At 37.7% G+C, this 18744-nt stretch overlaps 2 protein-coding genes across 12 annotated transcripts in view; both read left to right on the plus strand.

Annotated features, from left to right (window-relative positions):
* Positions 1 to 4196: 4196 nt before the first annotated feature.
* Positions 4197 to 11665, plus strand: LOC123760341 (ubiquitin thioesterase OTUB1). Of its 2 annotated transcripts, none has more exons than XM_045745951.2 (7): positions 4197 to 4353; positions 5819 to 5871; positions 6408 to 6497; positions 7183 to 7307; positions 8579 to 8663; positions 9971 to 10165; positions 10687 to 11665. In XM_045745951.2, the coding sequence occupies exons 1-7, from the start codon at positions 4251 to 4253 to the stop codon at positions 10885 to 10887; spliced, it is 852 nt and encodes a 283-aa protein (XP_045601907.1). In that variant the 5' UTR covers positions 4197 to 4250; the 3' UTR covers positions 10888 to 11665. The 2 variants fall into 2 exon arrangements, with proteins under 2 accessions (XP_045601907.1, XP_045601908.1); XM_045745952.2 differs by lacking the exon at positions 4197 to 4353 and adding an exon at positions 4514 to 4531 and having other exon boundaries at positions 10687 to 11025.
* Positions 11666 to 15445: 3780 nt separating this feature from the next.
* LOC123760336 (ATP-binding cassette sub-family C member 5) overlaps positions 15446 to 18744 on the plus strand; it is a 58701-nt gene continuing 55402 nt past the window's right edge. For 9 of the 10 annotated variants that reach the window (XR_011230901.1, XR_011230903.1, XR_011230902.1 and 6 more), the window contains exons 1-3: positions 15446 to 15568; positions 17352 to 17456; positions 18400 to 18653. Coding sequence is in view for 7 of the 10 variants with exons in the window: in XM_045745939.2 (XP_045601895.2) it covers positions 17394 to 17456; positions 18400 to 18653 (317 nt within the window). In the remaining 3 variants the exon portion in view is untranslated. The remainder of the gene's footprint in view (positions 15569 to 17351; positions 17457 to 18399; positions 18654 to 18744) is intronic. The other variant, XM_045745940.2, reaches the window with a different exon arrangement.

The raw sequence follows: 18744 nt of genomic DNA on the forward strand, positions 1-18744 counted from the left end.
TGTCTCCCGTGGATTATTTATTTAGCAAGCGCTGAGCTCTTATATATGGCCAGTTCAAGTTGCGCGGTGTACCTAGCCAAGGGTTGCCAGATCCAAATTGCTGAAAGTAGCGAGCTTACGGTCTAAAAGTAGCGAATTTGTAATAAGAGTAGGCCAATTTTTTGTTTAGTGACTGATACGGGTTTCAAAGTAATATATTTTGATATATAGAGTACACTACACGATTTTAATTGTTTTATTAATATTATTTCTGCACACACACACACACATTATTATTATTATTATATATATATATATATATATATATATATATATATATATATATATATATATATATATATATATATATATATATATATATATATACAAGCCATTCAGGCTTGTTCGCATATATATATATATATATATATATATATATATATATATATATATATATATATTTATTTATTTATTTTAACCTAAAAGAGGTACCACCTTTGGTGCAAGTGTAGGGACCCATAGCCTCCGAGAAGAAAATAAAGAGTACCCAGAGAAGACCTTGTGGATCCTCACTGAACACTGATATTTTCTTCTCCTACCACCCGCTATTCTTTTAGTATGTGTGTATATATATCTAACTTTATTTTAAAATTTCAAGTATACCCCAATCAAGTATTATAATATCAAGTATTTCAAATACCCCCGAAGCCCGACCAGTTTTGTAACCGGAGCCCGACCAGTTGTGTAACCACACCTCGACCAGTTGTGTAACCACACCTCGACCAGTTGTACAACCGTAAGCTTAGCAAGTATACATCTCATCCAACCCCCACCAAGCTAAACAGTCACAAAGCACAACCAAACTCCATTCCTAGCTCGACCAAACAAAATTCTTCTTAGCACTACCTAAAACCCTCCACTTGCCCTAGAAACCAGCTATGGAGCCACAGCAAACAATTGAGCTATATAAAAAAAGAAACCCAAATTTCTAGCAAACAAACCTGGAACACTAGTACACAACCACAGGAGCACAACCATGTATGAACCGGAGCACAACCATGCACAACCCAAAGCCCAAGTGACACCCCCGGAGCCCGACCAGTTATGTAACCGGAGCCCGACCAGTTGTGTAACCGAAGCTCGACCAGTTGTGTAACCGGACCCCGACCAGTTGTACAACCGTAAGCTTAGCAAGTATACATCTCATCCAACCCCCACAAAGCTAAACAGTCCCAGAGCACAACCAAACTCCATTCCTAGCTCGACCAAACAAAAATCTCCTTATCTCTACCTAAAACACTCCACTTGCCCTAGACACCAACTATTGACTGATAGCAAACAATTGAACTATATAAAAACTACGGATTTCTAGCACACATATAAACAGAGCCTTAGCAAACAAACCTGGAGCACTAGTACACAAACAACCGCTGAAGCACAACCATGAACGATCTGAAGGCTGACCATGCACAACCCAAAGCCCAAGTGACACCCCCGGAGCCCGACCAGTTATTTAACCGGAGCCCGACCAGTTATATTTAACCGGAGCCTGACCAGTTATTTAACCGGAGCCCGACCAGTTGTGTAACCGAAGCTGAACCAGTTGTGTAACCAGACCCCGACCAGTTGTGCAACTGTAAGCCTAGCAAGTATACATCTCATCCAACCCCCACCCAGCTAAACAGTCCCAAAGCACAACCAAACTACATTCCTAGCTCGACCAAACAAAAATCTTCTTAGCGCTACCTAAAACCCTCCACTTGCCCTAGAAACCAACTATGGAGCCAAAGCAAACAACTGAACTATATACAAAAAAAGGAACCCCGAATTTCTAGCAAACATATAAACATAGAGCCCTAGCAAACAAACCTGGAGCCATAGTACACAAACAACCACTGGAGCACAACCATGTACGAACCGGAGCACAACCATATACGAACCAGAGCACAACCAAAAGCCCAACAAGTCACACCCCTGGAGTTATGTAATCGGAACCCGACAAGTTGTGTAACCGGAGCCCGACTAGTTGTCTAACCGCAAGCCTAGCATGAACAAACCAAACAACCTCTGGAACACAACCATGCACGAACCGAAGCCCGACCATGCACAACCCAAAGCCCAAGTGACACCCCCGGAGCCCGACCAGTTATTTAACCGGAGCCCGACCAGTTGTGTAACCGGAGCCTGACCAGTTGTGTAACCGGACCCCGACCAGTTGTGTAATTGCAAGCCTAGCATGAACGAACCAAACAACTTCTGGATCACAACAATGCATGAACCAAAGCCCGACCATGCACAACCCGAAGCCCAAGCGACACCCCCGGAGCCCGACCAGTTATGTAACCGGAGCCCGACCAGTTGTGTAACCGAAGCTCGACCAGTTGTGTAACTGGACCCCGACCAGTTGTGTAATTGCAAGCCTAGCATGAACGAACCAAACAACCTCTGGATCACAACCATGCATGAACCAAAGCCCGACCATGCACAACCCGAAGCCCAAGTGACACCCCCGGAGCCCGACCAGTTATGTAACCGGAGCCCGACCAGTTGTGTAACTGAAGCTCGACCAGTTGTGTAACCGGACCCCGACCAGTTGTGTAACCGTAAGCCTAGCAATATACATCTCATCCAACCCCCACAAAGCTAAACAGTCCCAGAGCACAACCAAACTCCATTCCTAGCTCGACCAAACAAAAATCTCCTTATCTCTACCTAAAACACTCCACTTGCCCTAGACACCAACTATTGACCGATAGCAAACAATTGAACTATATAAAAAATACGGATTTCTAGCACACATATAAACAGAGCCTTAGCAAACAAACCTGGAGCACTAGTACACAAACAACCGCTGAAGCACAACCATGAACGATCTAAAGGCTGACCATGCACAACCCAAAGCCCAAGTGACACCCCCGGAGCCCGACCAGTTATATTTAACCGGAGCCTGACCAGTTATTTAACCGGAGCCCGACCAGTTGTGTAACCGAAGCTGGACCAGTTGTGTAACCAGACCCCGACCAGTTGTGCAACCGTAAGCCTAGCCAGTATACATCTCATCCAACCCCCACCAAGCTAAACAGTCCCAAAGCACAACCAAACTCCATTCCTAGCTCGACCAAACAAAAATCTTCTAAGCGCTACCTAAAACCCTCCACTTGCCCTAGAAACCAACTATGGAGCCAAAGCAAACAACTGAACTATATACAAAAAAGGAACCCCGAATTTGGGCTATTAATGCATAGCATTAATAGCCCAAATTAGCCTAACTTGCTTTTAAATTAGCCCCAAAAGTAGCAAGTAGCGAAATTAAAAATTTGGGAGCGCGGGGCTCTCAAAAGTAGCCCAATTCGCTACTTGTAGCCCAATCTGGCAACCCTGTACCGAGCTCAACTGGCTTTATAATTATCGTACCTCGGGAATTTGTTGTTCGAGAAGGTCCTCGAAGTAGAATTTGACAGATAATAGGCATTCATACTTAATAAAATAATGTTTTAAAAATTAATGAAACATATTTTAATAATTTAAGGATTAATAGTTTTCAAATTAAAAGTTGATAATGGGATCTTAACTTTGTAAATCATAAAGACAAGATAATAAATTCTAGACAAGATAACATTGGTGCCTTCCCTTCCATATGATAGATAGAGTGAATAGGCAACATTAGGCCACATGAAATTGTTCAAGTCTCTTTGAAAAATATGAACTGTATTTTATGACTTTTTTATTCTGAAGATTTAACTTCTCTGTAATCCATAGGCATCTCGTTCTGTATAAATTATAAGATTAGTATGTTAATTGAAATTGAAATTGAAATAAGTTTATTGAGGTAAAATACACACAAAGGGATGAGGTAGCTCAAGCTATTCTCACCCCATTAGTATGTTAATTAGTAAGTTAGATTAGTAAGATTAGTAAGCCCGAAACGCTTTGCGTAATAGTGGCTTTAGGCATTGTATGTACTAGCCCTAACTATAAATCCATCACTCTTTGTAAAATCTCTTTTATGTATGTACCTTACCTAAATAAACATTTTGATATTGATTTTGATAATAAAAAATTAACATACATAAATACAAATTTTTTAAATGTATATACTGTATATATATGTATATATTGTGATTTCTTTAACGTCATATTCAGTATAATATAACATTTTCATACATTTTTGCTGAATTAAAACTAAACACACACAATGCCATATATAATATTTCTTAAATTTGGTGCAGTAACGAAGGCGGTGGAGGGTTGGGAGGGGTAGGAGGGTCTCTATGGTAAACAAACTACCAGGTCGAGCTGGTGTCGGAGATTGGTGTGAAATGGAGAATCATCAGAGTGAAGAGAGGCCCACTAAACCTTGCGAATACGATCCTAGTAAGATATCAGTCATGTTACGTTATTACCGACGGCAGGCACTAAGATGGTATAACCCAAGGCAAGACGGTCGGTGAAGTTTAATGGGGGCCTTTCCCAAGCCGCCGTCTGGAGCGCTGATGGGGCTCTTGCAAACGTTTGAGTTCTGTTTGATTTATATAGTGACTAGTTCTGCATGGTGCATATATAGTGGTGGATAGTTCTGTATGGTGATATATAGTAACTAGTTCTGCATGATGCAATATTGTATGATTGCCCAAAATGCTTTGCGTAATAGTGGCTTCATTAGTTTGTGTAACTGCTGTCCCCACAATTGTTCATTACTCCTATGTTCTCTTGTACACACATTCTTTGGAATCAGAATTTGAATAGTGACTAGTTCTGTATGATGCACAAAGTAGCTAGTTATGTATGATGCATGTAGTGGCTAGTTTTGTATGTTGCATTGTAGTGACTAGTTCTGTATAATGTCATATAGGGACTACTTCTGAATAATACCATGTAGTGAGTAGTTCTGTATATTGCCATGTAGTGTATGATTCATATCTGTATGATTTGGTCTGTAAAATGCATGTAGTGATTAGTTCTGTATGATGTATGCAGTGGTTAGGTCTGTATGATGTATGTAATGGTTAGTTCTGTATGATGCATGTAGTGGCTAGGTCAGTATGATGCATGTAATGACTTGGTCAGTATTCACCTAGTTCTGCTTGCGGGGGTTGAGCTCTGCTCTTTCAGCCCGCCTCTCAGCTGTCAATCAATGAACTGTTACTAACTTTTGTTTCACACACACACACACACATCCAGGAAGCAGCCCGTAACAGATGTCTAACTCCAACGTACTGTACCTATTTACTGCTAGGTAACAGGGGCATCAGGGTGAAAGAAACTTTGCCCATTGTTCCTCACAGGTGCTGGGAATCAGACCCAGGCCACAAGATTACAAGTCCCATGTGCTGTTCACTCAACTACCAGCGTCCTATGATGTATGATGCATGTAGTGGTTAGGTCTGTACATACATGTGGCTGGTTCTGTATGATGCATGTAATGGCAAGTTCTGTATGATGCTTGTGGTGACTAGTTCTGTATTATACATGTAGTGACTAAATAAGGAGTCGGCAGCCTTCAATTAACCTTCAAGGCGGCATACCTAAGCTGTTTAGGACACAGATCAAAACAGAGTGTGAAGAGAATTATAGCCATTTTCTATATTTTGTCGACATAAGCAATTAGAAAATAACACTAACAACCCAGGGACATAAACTGTGTTATTGTAATATACTTTACATAAAAGTCAGAACTGATGGTTGTTCGAGCTTATCGGAAAGAATATCTTTCACTTTCAATATTGAGAGCATGCTTCTGAAATTAATTTACTCTTACGTAGCATAAATGTTAAGGGGAAAAGATACTAAAATAAGAATGTTTATATATCTGTATATGACGAAAAGATTTAATTTTCAGATGTTAATCAAGATGAACTCATCATGGCACAGGAAAAACAAATTGCTGAGGAGGTAAAGTATTTTGTGTTAATGCCAAAGTTCCCTCAATTTCTCACTCATTTACTCTTTCTCACATGTACACACAAGAACAACCTGTTTCAACTACAGAGATATAAGAAAATACTGTATAACACAGTATACTGTATTTATTTACCATGTATGCAGTAAAAACTTGTAATAATTGAATGGAATAAATGGTAGAAGCAAACTCCTCCTACAACTATAAAAACAGGTATGATAAAGAATTGAAGGATGGTAAACAGTAATAGCAGACTATAGTGCCAATAACTGGACTTGACAGCTACAACTCTCCCTGCAAATGATAATAAGCTAGGACACTTACATCACCTCCACCCCCTCCCACTCATCTATATATTTGAAAGCTTGTATGACTCTGATTTCATTGGGGTACATTTGATATATGATGTAATAATATACTGTATGCTGTACTGTATAACAAGTTCATATTTACTGTTCATTATTATAGTTCAGAATCATCTTTTATAGTATGCTGTATATTATATGTACTGTATTGTCTCTGTCTACAGATTAAAGCCAACACTTCAATGGTAGGGCCACTTGATGGCCTCGGTTCTCTAGAAAAGGAATATTCAAATGATCCAATATACTTTAGCAAGGTGAGCTGTTTGTTTATTATACTGTTTATACATTTTTTGTTGTTAGCAGGTATACAAGAAAATTAATACAGTATTATAAATATTTACACTTATTAAATTAGTTACCCAAATGAATTTAGGATTATTTTGTTTATGTAGTTAGTTTCATTCATTATTACAATAATGGATGAAACTAATGAAATAACTAATAAGATAATGAAAGATGAAGTCTTTAATGCACATGCACTATCATTATCTTATTACCACCTTAATGGGGTGGGGAGCAAAAGAAAAGTAATATACAGGTACTGTAGTAAAATAAAGTTTCATTGTACTCTATAGGTATTAAATCCATTAAAACATAATTTATCTATTCTTGATATAATTGTCAATAAACATGTAGCATCATGGAAAACAAATAATATACAGTAATGTACAGTATTGTAATAGTTTGGCTAGTATCTCGGCAAGTAGTCTGAAGGAAAGGAAAGCACTCCCTCCAAACATGTGACTTTTGCAGATATATTACACCTACAGATCCTATCTGGGTCTAATTAAAATAATTTATGGACTCCCTAGTGATAGTAAAATTTGATGTGCATAATTTTATCATTGGTGGGCTCATTAGCTGCAGTTTGAACATGACATTATTATAAAAGAAAAAACATGTTATTAAAATTGTGTGTTTATCTTCCCCCCCCAACAGGTTAGAACTCTACTACCCAAATTTTCAAATGTACGTCGTACCAGACCAGATGGCAATTGTTTTCTCAGAGGTTTTATATTTGCTTACCTAGAATACTGTATCCACCACAGGGATGAGTTAACTAGGTGAGTATGATTTGTGGGTATGACCTTCAGTAGAGATACTTTATGGTTTTGTCCTGTTTGTTATTTTGGTTTGTTTCTTCTGACAGATTTAAGTTATCTTAAGCACTTAATCTTAAATATCACCATCACGACCACCATCATTATGACCACCACCACCACACCTGCTATCGACACCAACTCTTCCATCACCACCACCTTTGCCACTGCCATGAGCATCACAACCACCACCATGAGCATCACTCATGGTAATGGTTGGTCCCAAGGTCCCCACGCTTAGCTCGCATCCTCACTCACCTGATCACACTTCCAGGTACATGAAAGCTCTCACAAAGCCCATTCTCAGCTTCATCCTTAAGCTAAGCTGTGTTGCCTATTCCTGGAACATTAGTTTTACTGGGAGCCATTACTTTTTTATTTTTCCTTCATGATTGCATTTTATGCCACCCACATCACATGTGCCTTAGCTTTGTATTTTACTCAGATTGTGGGTCAGAATTATCTTTTTTTGCTAGTTGGTGTGCATTTTCCCTGCCCATGAAGGATACCTTTTCTGAGGGCCAGCTTGTTCCTCTACAAGCTGGCTCTTCCCTTGCTTCCAGGCACCTTATGCAACTTGTTCTTGACTGTGATGCCTGTTCATTGGGAGTCCTGTAATCAACTGTGTTGTCTAACAAACTGCTTGTCTGTTCATACATGTGCCTCATTCCTCTAAATGAGGTAACATTTTACCTTTCTTGGAAATGATCTGCATTTAATCATCTCTTGTTTAATAGTGAGTGATCTGTATTTGTAGGGTAGCCTAATTGCTGGTGTTTTAAACAAACATGTACAGATATATGACTCTAAATTCAAATGTGGAATTGAAATTTGAAGGAAAGTTGTCAGGCAAAAGAATGAAGAAATAGGATTATAAATGTTGAATGGGATAGTGTTTTAAGACTTTATTTACAGAAATGTGCACCATTGTGTAGATAAGCCAGAGATAACACTGGCAAGTGTTTGAGTGGAAATACATATGAGTGTGGTGGATGAATTGGTAAATATGGTGAAATTATAAGCTTTCATAAATATTGTGCTTCTAATGATTATATGGTAATTTGAAAGCAACTGTGAATGTTAAAATGTTTTATGAATAAAGCCTTTATCGTTTCACCCATCTGTTTATCGTTCTATAAGGCTATGTGCAATTACAGTATAAATGATGCATTATATTTTGATTGATTCATGCTTCTCTTCAATTACCTTACATGATTTTGGCTTTAAATTTCCAGGTTCAAGAAATATCTTGAAGGAAGCAAAGAAGAACTCTTTGAGATGGGTTTTCCTAAATTTACTACTGAAGATTTTCATGATATGGTAAGTGTTTTAATAAATGTAGTGTCTTGCTTTGGTATCCAGTGATAAGAGGGGGGGATAATGTAATGAACACAAAACAGTGGATATAAATTGAATAAGCATAAGAGTTAGGAAAGACCTGGGTAAATTCTGGTATGGAAACGGTTGTTGATTTGTGGAACAGATTATTGGGTATCATAATACCCTAAATGTGGAATCACTTGATTGTTTCAAATGTAGGCTAGACATGTAAATGAATGAGTTTAGTTTGATAAGAATAGAAGCTGCCACTAACTGGAAATTGTTTTACCTCTACCAAGGTGCCATTGGAGTAAGCTCAGGGTAGCTACTGTGGGGGCAGCCCAGAAATAGAGCATTAAGTGTATTAAAATGCAACTTTCTGGGTGGCAGCTCATTAGTTCCCAATTCCTGCCTTTACATTCTTTTCCTTGTTTGTGAGGGAGTGAGATGATCACCTCACTAGAGCGCAGTGTTGCCCAGGGTGCCACCTGGTTGCCATGAGGGATGCTGGGTATCAAGATTTTTTTAACATAATACTTTTGCTTGGTGGGGTAGTTTGGTGATCAAATATTTCTCAAAGGGTGTTTTGGGCTTACCTTGGTAGTGAGTAACTCAGTGATCCCCACATGTTTTTCCCTGCCTGTAGAGGGAAAAAAACGATTGTCCTTGTTTCTAGGTGGTCAAGATTATCACATGAGTCTAGCATAGTGGCCCTGTAATACAAATGTTAATAGCTCAGAGAAGGCCAGAAAATGGCATTCTATTACTGTATTCTAAAACTGCTATTTTTTTCCCCATATACTTTTTAAGTTTAATTTGCATAGTTTTTTATTATGTGCTTTTTTCCAAGAAAATAGTATCTATGCAGAAATCGGCTAAATGTTTTCACAAAATGTCTAGCTAAATGAGATGGAGATAACTTCATGTCTCACTGGGGTTGTGACTCCAGACCCAATTATGGATTGAGAGAGATTTTCTGGTCACTGAAGAGTAGGCAATTTGCCTTTAATGAGATTTCAGTCTGTAACAAAAGTATTTAATGAAAGTAGGCCAAGTTAACAAGTCAGTTGATTTATAGTACTGTACATTATTTTGAGCTTTAATTTGACTCTGGATTCCTGCCTGCAAGTAAGGAATGTGTTTTCTTTTACTATTTAACAGAAATACCCAGTGTACTTTTAATTAAGTATAAGAAAGTTTCTGTAGTTTAAATTATTTAAGTATTAAATATTAATCATATTGCACATTGGCAGTGATTATACTGTACAGTAATTGTTAAATCTCTTTCTTCAATATTTTTCTGTCAGTTTATGGAGGTTGTGAGTGATTTGGAAGGCAGTGGCAGTGTGGGTCGTGTAGAAGCTGTCTGTAATGATGCTGGAACCTCTGACTACCTGGTTGTGTATCTGCGACTTCTTATCTCAGCACATCTTCAAAAAAATGCTGAGTTTTTTAGCTTTTTCATTGAGGGCGGCAGAACAGTTGAAGAGTTCTGTAAACAGGTAATTTTGAAATAGATGCTACATTTGGTAATCTTTGTCAGCATTAAGGTTTCAAGGATGTTGAAAACTAATTTTGATTTTTTTTTGTATGATGCATAATGGTTAAATAATTACGTAAATGGATAACTCTTACACAATTGTTTCATACCTAAATTAAGTGAGCTCATTTGATTTTGAAATTACAAACAGTACAGTCCTGAATCATTTCCCATTTCAATCTTTGTCATCAGTTAAGATCCTCATTAAGCTTTAACAGTTAGGCAAAAGTTATTATAATAAGGAATAAGGAAACTATTCAACACAATTTACTTACGTATTTTAAATTAAAAAAACATTATAGTTGAGAAAGTGCACCTAGTTGGGCATTCCACGTCAGTTGATATTCCAGGCATCTTTGTGTACAGGAATTTTAGGTTGTGTACAGGTATATAATGTAAATTCCATTAGTTTTAAGTTTTTACATTGTTATAAAGTATTGTATTGATCAGAATTAATAATAGTAAATGAGTGTTTGCTTTCAGGAAGTGGAACCAATGTATCGTGAATGTGACCATCTTCACATTGTAGCACTGACAGCAGCTGTGGGCGTTGGTGTCAGAGTGATGTACTTAGACCGGGGAGAGGGAGCTGCTGTTGTATCTCACGATTTTCCAGAGGATAAGGAACCAATTATTCATCTGCTATACCGCCCAGGACATTATGATATACTCTATAAGGCATAATATTAACTTAATTTAGCTCTGTTTAAATAGTAGTATATCACATAGTCTTTAGGGGCACAGTTTTTTTGTGTTCTGTTTCCTTCATTGATCATTACGTTATGTAAAGTTTTATGCTATGAATATACATATGTAAAAGTTTTTTTTTAACTGCAATTCATGATTTACTTTTACATTTGTTCAGTACAGTATTTCTATCAGTATTTATAACTTCAAAAAGGGGTTGAATTTCTTCATGCTACTTCACAACTTAAATTATGTTTTCATATTTTCATAATAAACATATATATATGATTGATCTTATTTCAACCTGTGTGAAAATTCTCCTTAAAGTAAATATACCAGGATACAGTAGATGTATTTAGAATCTGCTTATTTGAGGAATTACATTTTCTCATACACAATTTATTTTTGCTTAGGTGTTTTGAATATATAAATATCTTGAGTGTTTTTCTACTGATGTGAAGTGTTTTGTCATACTGTATATCAATATCAATTTTTAGGTTTTTGACACTGCTTAACATATATAACTCTTCATTACCTTGTTATAGAGTACCTAAAAGTATCTAATCCTTGGTTAGTTTGACTTGAAAGATTTCTCCCCCCCCCCCTCTCCAAAAAAAAAAAACTCAGCTTAAAACTAATGCATTATGTAACAAATCTAAAAGTACATTAAACTCATTCAACATATGTTGTATAAGAATAATGATTGGCATAATACTATAGCTGTATCTAATGGACCACAACTTTTATGGATAAATGAAATAAAATTTGAACTTTTTGTAGTCTTGTTCATGTCTATTTTTATATCCTATATTCTGTGCTTTGCTTTATGCAAATTTTTCTCAGAGCTTTGATGTAATGGCATCAAATACTTCATGAACTATGTTCACCAAAGTGAGGCTTACTTATTCAGTCAATTTTCCATGTATCAGGTAACTGCTTTCTTAATTAAACAGCAAGTTCTGTAAGTTGTTTATAACTATTAGTAATCATTTATTGGTTTATGCTCCTATTTATATCAAACCACTCCCACTTGTGTCATTATCAAACTGATGCTTGAAACTTTTTTATTGAGATTGTATCTATGGTGTTACTTGGTAGTTTGTTCCACAGATCTGCAGCTGTTTTCTTTTTGCTATTTCTTTTCTGTATCAAAACATTAAATTTAAATTCATTGTTTCATGTTCTAACTTGAGCTGATATATTTCGAATCCTATTTATAGCCTCCCTTTGTTGAGCCCTTTCATTCATATATACATGTCAGTCATCCCCCTACTTATTCTATACGTTTCTAGCTCGTAAAGTGCAACTACTGTATCAATACACACTTATGTCAACCCATGTGGAAAATATTAAAAAATTCCAACAAATATTTGTTACATTCAGAATGCTTAATTCGGTTGCAAAATGTAAGGTAAAAGTGGAAATAAAATAAACACCTCCAATTTTACTGGTTTGGTGAGCTGTAAAACATTGCCAGGTGGTGGGCTCGGCCAGCACCTGTCAATGCCAGACACGAGGTTTGCCATCGTGTCAGGTATGGATGGCAAACTGAGATTGGATGCGTATCCATATTTGGAAGGGGATGGGGTACGGGCTGGTTCAAAGGAAGGCACATATTATGTCCCAACTCCATTCTTTTGGCCTAAGTGGCAATCTCCCTATCTTCCAACAAGCTTCAAAGCTTCCAAAGATTAACTTTTGAAGTTAATCCTTGACACTCGTATGTCTTGGTCAAAATTTTACCCCGAGTTGAGTGTTCTAAGGCCCTTAAGGTCTTGTCCCATACTTGCTAGGGAGCTGATAGACGCACGCTCCTCTTATTTGCATTCCTCTCGTGCTGTTTAAACTTGATTATGTCTATCTTGCTTACTCGTCTCTCTTTCTTTCAACAACTCTTAGTCATCTTGATCCTCTGCACCATACTAGTACAGAGGACTGTGCTTGAATTCTGTGAACAATTTCATCTTTTTTGTGCTATTTTTTTGTTGCGTAACTTAAAAGTTCTTATTACATATCACGTCATGAAAATTACCCAAGAAAGTCAGTGGTAAAGATGAACCCAAGAAAATAATTGAGGATAACAATAGAAGAAAAAATATAGGTAATTATTTGTTAACATGAAGATGTGCACATTGTTGATCTGGCTAGGAAAATGTGTGCAGTATAGGAAGTAATCAAAAGAAGGCATCAAACCGTGCAGTATAGGAAGAATTGCAAAATTTTTGCAGAAAAGACTCGCCCAGGTAAAGCTGTAGCAAGCTGATGTGTTAACCTTTTTAATGAGAAAATTCACTAGAGCTGTGAGGCGACACGAACCTGCGACCAGGCATTGCCAGCAGCATACTCATCCTCTGCTCTCCTCATTGTACTACAGTACTTACTAATTTATCCCTATGTTACCTAATGGTCAATAACACTAGTGACCTCGACGAGGACAGGAAGCCGGCGGCTTGTTGAAGGTCCCCCCATTTCTCCTGCTCTTTTTCCAGTTGGATTTTAAAATTTAACCGGTTTGGCATTCACGGCTTCGACGGACAGGCGGTTCCACGGGTTAATAACCCTGTGGGTTAAAAGGCATCTCCTATGCTCAGGCCTACATTGTGGCTTGTTGAACTTTAAATCAAAGCTCCTTGTTTGTTACAAACAAGGAGCATCAACATCCTCTAAATTGTTCAGTATTTTAAGTTTCAATGAGATCCACCCTGTCATGTCTGGCTCTCTGTGTGTGTGCGTGTGTGTGTGTGTGTTTTACGGCCCTCTCGGGTCGCAACTGGGTTCGTACTCTGATGTCGCTAGAGGAAGGGTATCCGGCCCCAAGCCAGTAGTGGCTTTCAAGGGATGAGATCCGTGACGCAAGTAACTTAAAGGGGAAGGGAAATAAAGTTAAGAACTTAAGATTATAATTGTTTCCATCACCAAATAAATAATATATAAAAGGTTACTCAGGGGGAGGGGTATTAACACTGCACAAGGGAATTATATACACTATCGTCTTCTCCTGAAGACTCTGGATCCAAACTCTCGGTGCTTTCGTGGTCTCTTGACGAATCCTTCGATCAAGCCGAGTCTACCCCGGACACAGGCCAGCCAAAACACAGTTCCACTGGGGCACCGCCGTGGAGGCCGTCAACCACAAGTCCAGCAGAACAGCTGGCAGGTTCCGGATCAGCAACGCTGGTCAGGCCACTCCACGAGCGATACTAGGGTAGCGCCCTAGTCAGGAGCCTCGTGTGATACCACAAATCACTCTCCTGTCCTCAATACCCCAGTGGTCAATCGTCTCCAGCAGTCGGTCCCGGGTACGACAAGCCTTCACTGCCGCTTCACAGGCAGGGTAACACCACAGTGTTCCTCCGGGAGACGACTCACAGCTGCTGCAGCAAAGCACAAGGTATGGAGACGGCTGCCTTGGGTAGACTGACTCAACTTCCATCACAGCAGTCCCAGGTCGACTCTGTAAGCAGACACGTCATCAATAACAGGGACACACTAAAGCACCTCACTTACAGGCTCAGACACAAACGCCCGACATATCCACTCCATAGATGGCGTTGTCGTCTGAGCACCACCTCACCAGGGGTCAGCGGCGGCTGTGTTGTGAGCTGAACAGGAGTGGCAACTGGCCCTTGTGGCCGGTACACTTCGTCCTCACCAGGTGTCGTCGTCCATTTGGAGGGGGTTTCGGGAGCCGACCCACAGATGGCGCGGTCGTCACTGCTCCGTGCTCGGGTCCGTAACAGTCTGTCTGTCTGTCTGTCTGTCTGTCTGTCTGTCTGTCTGTCTGTCTGTCTGTCTGTCTGTCTGTCTGTCTGTCTGTCTCTCTCTCTCTCTCTCTCTCTCTCTCTCCCTCTCTCTCCCCCTCTCTCTCTCTCTCTCTCTCTCTCTCTCTCTCTCTCTCTCTCTCTCTCTCTCTCTCTCTCTCTCTCTCTCTCTCTCTCTCTCTCTCTCTCTCTCTCTCTCTCTCATAATTAAATATCTAAATATATTATTATTATTAATTAAATATATTAAATATATATATATATGTATGTGTGTGTGTGTGTATATATATAAAAATCCTGCACACCGCCTCTTCCCCCCCCCCCTACATTCAATCGGATACGGATTCATGGCTGACGAACGCGTGTTTGCACCCATCTGACTCAATCCCTTGTTTCATAACGTAATGAACTTATAGCCAGTTTTTGAGGTACACTGTGTGATATTTCACATAGAATAGGGCAGCAGCACATTGTTGTGTATACTTAAGCTTGTTAAAAAATATATAACGTAAGATAATTATATTAGGAGATAGGAGATATATATTAGGAGATATATATATATTTACAAGTTGAATGAGGTAATACTTAAAAGTAAATGAGAAATTATCATTTTTGAACTGCTGAAAAGAGAGAAAAACAACAGTTTTGCAATTTTTAAGCGTTATTTAGAAACTACAGTTTTTTTTGCAACATACAAACATATAGTATATTATTTTATACAGTAATTGATAAAGAAATTCAGCAAATAATTTTACATTTTTTTATGGTATTTAGAAACCCATGTTTTTAGTGTAAGTACAAAATATAGTAATTAATGTTATTTCTGATAGTATGATATACTAAAGAAGTAGTGATAGAGTGAGTGAGGAGGCTGGTGGACGGTATCAGTAGCTGGGAGGCCGCCCTGCTAGGTGAAGGTCACTGTAACTCTACTTGTAATTCATCATACATCATCATCATCATCTCAATCATTCATCACATCGTGACAGTATACTGTATAATGATTTATAAATTTATATTTTAATTTGCAACAAGCAGTTAACGTATACTTAAACAACATGTACCCAATATTTGCCTGAAATTTACCCGCGGGCCGCTAACATTCTAGTGGCCTCGACGAGGATAGGAAGCCAGCGGCTTGTCATTGGTTCCCCTATTTGCCCTGATGTTTTTTTCTGGCTGGATTTTTAAAATTCGACAAACTGATTAATGACTAAATTTTTGTCCTTCAAAGAAGTGTAGGAATAAAAATCCACGTGCAAGACGGAATATTTAATTCTAAAATCACCGGGCAAAACTGAATATTTAATTCTATAATCACCGTGCATAATTAGTAGCTTTATATAAAATACAATTACTTTACCTAATAAGTAGTTATCTGATCTGAATTAAGTAATTATCTCGTGATCTGACACTCTCCCTAGACAGATGTAATAGAGAAATAATAACCACACCAGAAATAAATCTTTGATATCCACAGACTCAATCTATGTAAACATTCTATGCAAATAATGGGACCTAGTCCATAGAACTCACTCTCTAACCAATTGAAATACTGTCCAACCTATGCCTTACTCAAAAGTAAAATAAAAAGGTACCTAATTTCATCCTCATAGTTTGCTACCTAGTGCTTTAATCCTCAAATTTGACTATAATGTATCTACTAATCTTCTTCAAATTTTATTACAATATACCTGTTATCATTTTTCAATTTTCCTAGAAATTACCTCCCTAAAATTATATGTTAGATTAAGGATCGGCCCAAAACGCTATGCGTGTTAGTGGCTTTACAAGAATGTAAAAACATCGATACTATGTTCTCTCATAAACCCAATGTACCTTCTTGTATATACAGTAAATAAATAAGTAAAGTAGCAACAATAACATATAACTCTGTAAGTCTTATAGGTAAATTATTATTATTATTATTATTATTATTACAGTATTACAGTACTGTATTACCTGAGAGCCATAACACTAGTGGCCTCGATGAGGACAGGAGGCTGGCGGCTTGTCAAAGGTCCCCCCCCTCATATGCCCTGATCTTTTTCAATTGTATTTTAAATGTTAACAAAGTTTTGTCATTTATGGCTTCAGCGGGTAAGCGGTTCTATGGGTTAATAACCCTGTGGGTGAAAAAGTATCTACTGTTCTGAGTCCAACATTGTGGCTTGTTGAGCTTAAGACTGTTGCTCCTTGTTTGTGCTACATCTGACTTTTTGAAGACATTTTTTGGATCAACATTCCTCCAAATTGTTCAGTATTTTATAAGTTTCAATGAGATCTGCCCTGAAATGCCTTGTATTATAATGTTCATTATAATTTTTTTTTTAATTCAAAAGTCTAGAATTTGCCTGGTCCAGCCATTAAAATTATTTTTATTACTGTAACGTGTACAGCTGAAAATACTGTAAATTTGCAGCATTTTTCAAATTTATTTTTGTTAAACCTGTTTGTTAATATGTACTGTAATAAAATAGGAAACAAAATAATTAAACTTTTTTTCCATATGAACAACATTTTTCTTAACAAAAAAATAAATCGGTATGATACCTAACCTGTTAACTCGCCTGAAACTAAAATTGTACGCTACCGGTTTGCTACACTTGGGGACTGACAGGATATAGTACTAATATATGTCTAATTCCTAGTAAGTTCACATTTATTTAATAATTAGCAATTCTTTTATAAATTTTACAGATAATTACACATGAAGTTGTTTTTCTATACAAGTCTTTGAGAATGGATTCTGCTGAGGAAGACACCCTGGACCATGAGAGAAATGGCGGGAAGTTACAAGCACCGGTAAGTAAACCTTCAGCAAGAATTAGAGAAGAGTTAGCAATCCAAATATATTTGGCTCTCGGAGAGTGAGTTAGTTTAGTTCATTTATTATGCACCCCATACCCATCTTGTGGGCGGTAGTGGAAAGGGTTACAGAGGCACATACTGGGCTCAGGGACTGAACCCCACAATTCATTTAGCTAAGCAAGTTACAGTCTTGATGAGCTAGTTGCAAAATTAAATACACATCATCACATCATCAATGGGTTCGAGATCGACCACAAGTACAGTTTCTAAATTAAGCAACTGACACATGTGGAGAGCTAGTGTCACAGTTGGTATGTTGGAGAGTCACAGATTTGGTCAGTCTGAATAAATTTAGTTCTTTCAGAAGAAAAGTCTATACAGTACTGTATTTAGCAGTGAGAAGGCTCAAAATCACACAAGCATGTGAAAATAGACAGAGAATAAAATTTTTTACTAAAACCCCAGATGTAAGACATCATTAAAAACTAATTACCAGTTCTGAAGTATAATTATCTAAGTGTAATTGAAGGTTGAAAGATATGCTCATGGTGTCCCTTCTTCCCCGTACTCGTTGTCATATGACACTTTGAAACTACTGATGGAGTCTTACTTCTTCCGGATATCTACCACTCAGTTTGCAAAAGAGGACTTTCTAATATTTTTGTCGACACCTTTGTTTCCCTAGCTTGAATCTATACTCTTTTCTTGAAGCTGCAGATTTCATGAATTCCATTTTGTCAGTTTCTGATTCTGTTTTGTACATTAGTGATCATATCGCCTGTTTTCCTTCTTTTTTCTAGCTTTAGCATATTTAACACCACTAGCCTCTCCTCATGTTGAGGGTATTATTGGACAAAAGTGCACATGGTTTTTGAAACTTTAAAGTTGTAAAGTTTATAGTTATTGATTTGTTATATTTAATATATGTATTTTTCAGAACCAAGAGTCTGAAGAGAGGCAACTAAACAGTCCTGAAGGTATAAATGAACCGATGGTTTTGAAAGTGAAAGAAGACAATATTCTTGAGTGTGATTCAGAGAGTTCAATGAAGATAGTGACTCAGTCAGAGTTTGATGATCCTGTCACCAAAACTGTTGCATTTGATAGCAGAGAAGAACTGAATGATGATAGTGAAAATGATGGAAATACGACAGATATTGACGATGAAATTGATGATGCACTTGATGAAGGGTAATGTTTAAATATTTATTAAGTTTTAGTGATATAATAATCATTCCTTTTAATATATGGTAGTTTATTGAGTTTTGTTTAGTATTTTAGT

The sequence above is a fragment of the Procambarus clarkii genome, chromosome 39 (genome assembly GCF_040958095.1).
Source record: "Procambarus clarkii isolate CNS0578487 chromosome 39, FALCON_Pclarkii_2.0, whole genome shotgun sequence".
NCBI classification, from domain to species: Eukaryota; Metazoa; Arthropoda; class Malacostraca; order Decapoda; family Cambaridae; genus Procambarus; species Procambarus clarkii.

What these genes read in the sequence shown, in the direction of transcription:
- LOC123760341 (XM_045745951.2), top strand. Translation starts at nt 4,251, where the DNA reads ATGGTAAACAAACTACCAGGTCGAGCTGGTGTCGGAGATTGGTGTGAA. An exon ending in ACCTTGCGAATACGATCCTA is followed by an intron (nt 4,354 to 5,818) that starts GTAAGATATCAG and finishes TTTAATTTTCAG; the next exon opens with ATGTTAATCAAGATGAACTC. An exon ending in AAAAACAAATTGCTGAGGAG is followed by an intron (nt 5,872 to 6,407) that starts GTAAAGTATTTT and finishes CTCTGTCTACAG; the next exon opens with ATTAAAGCCAACACTTCAAT.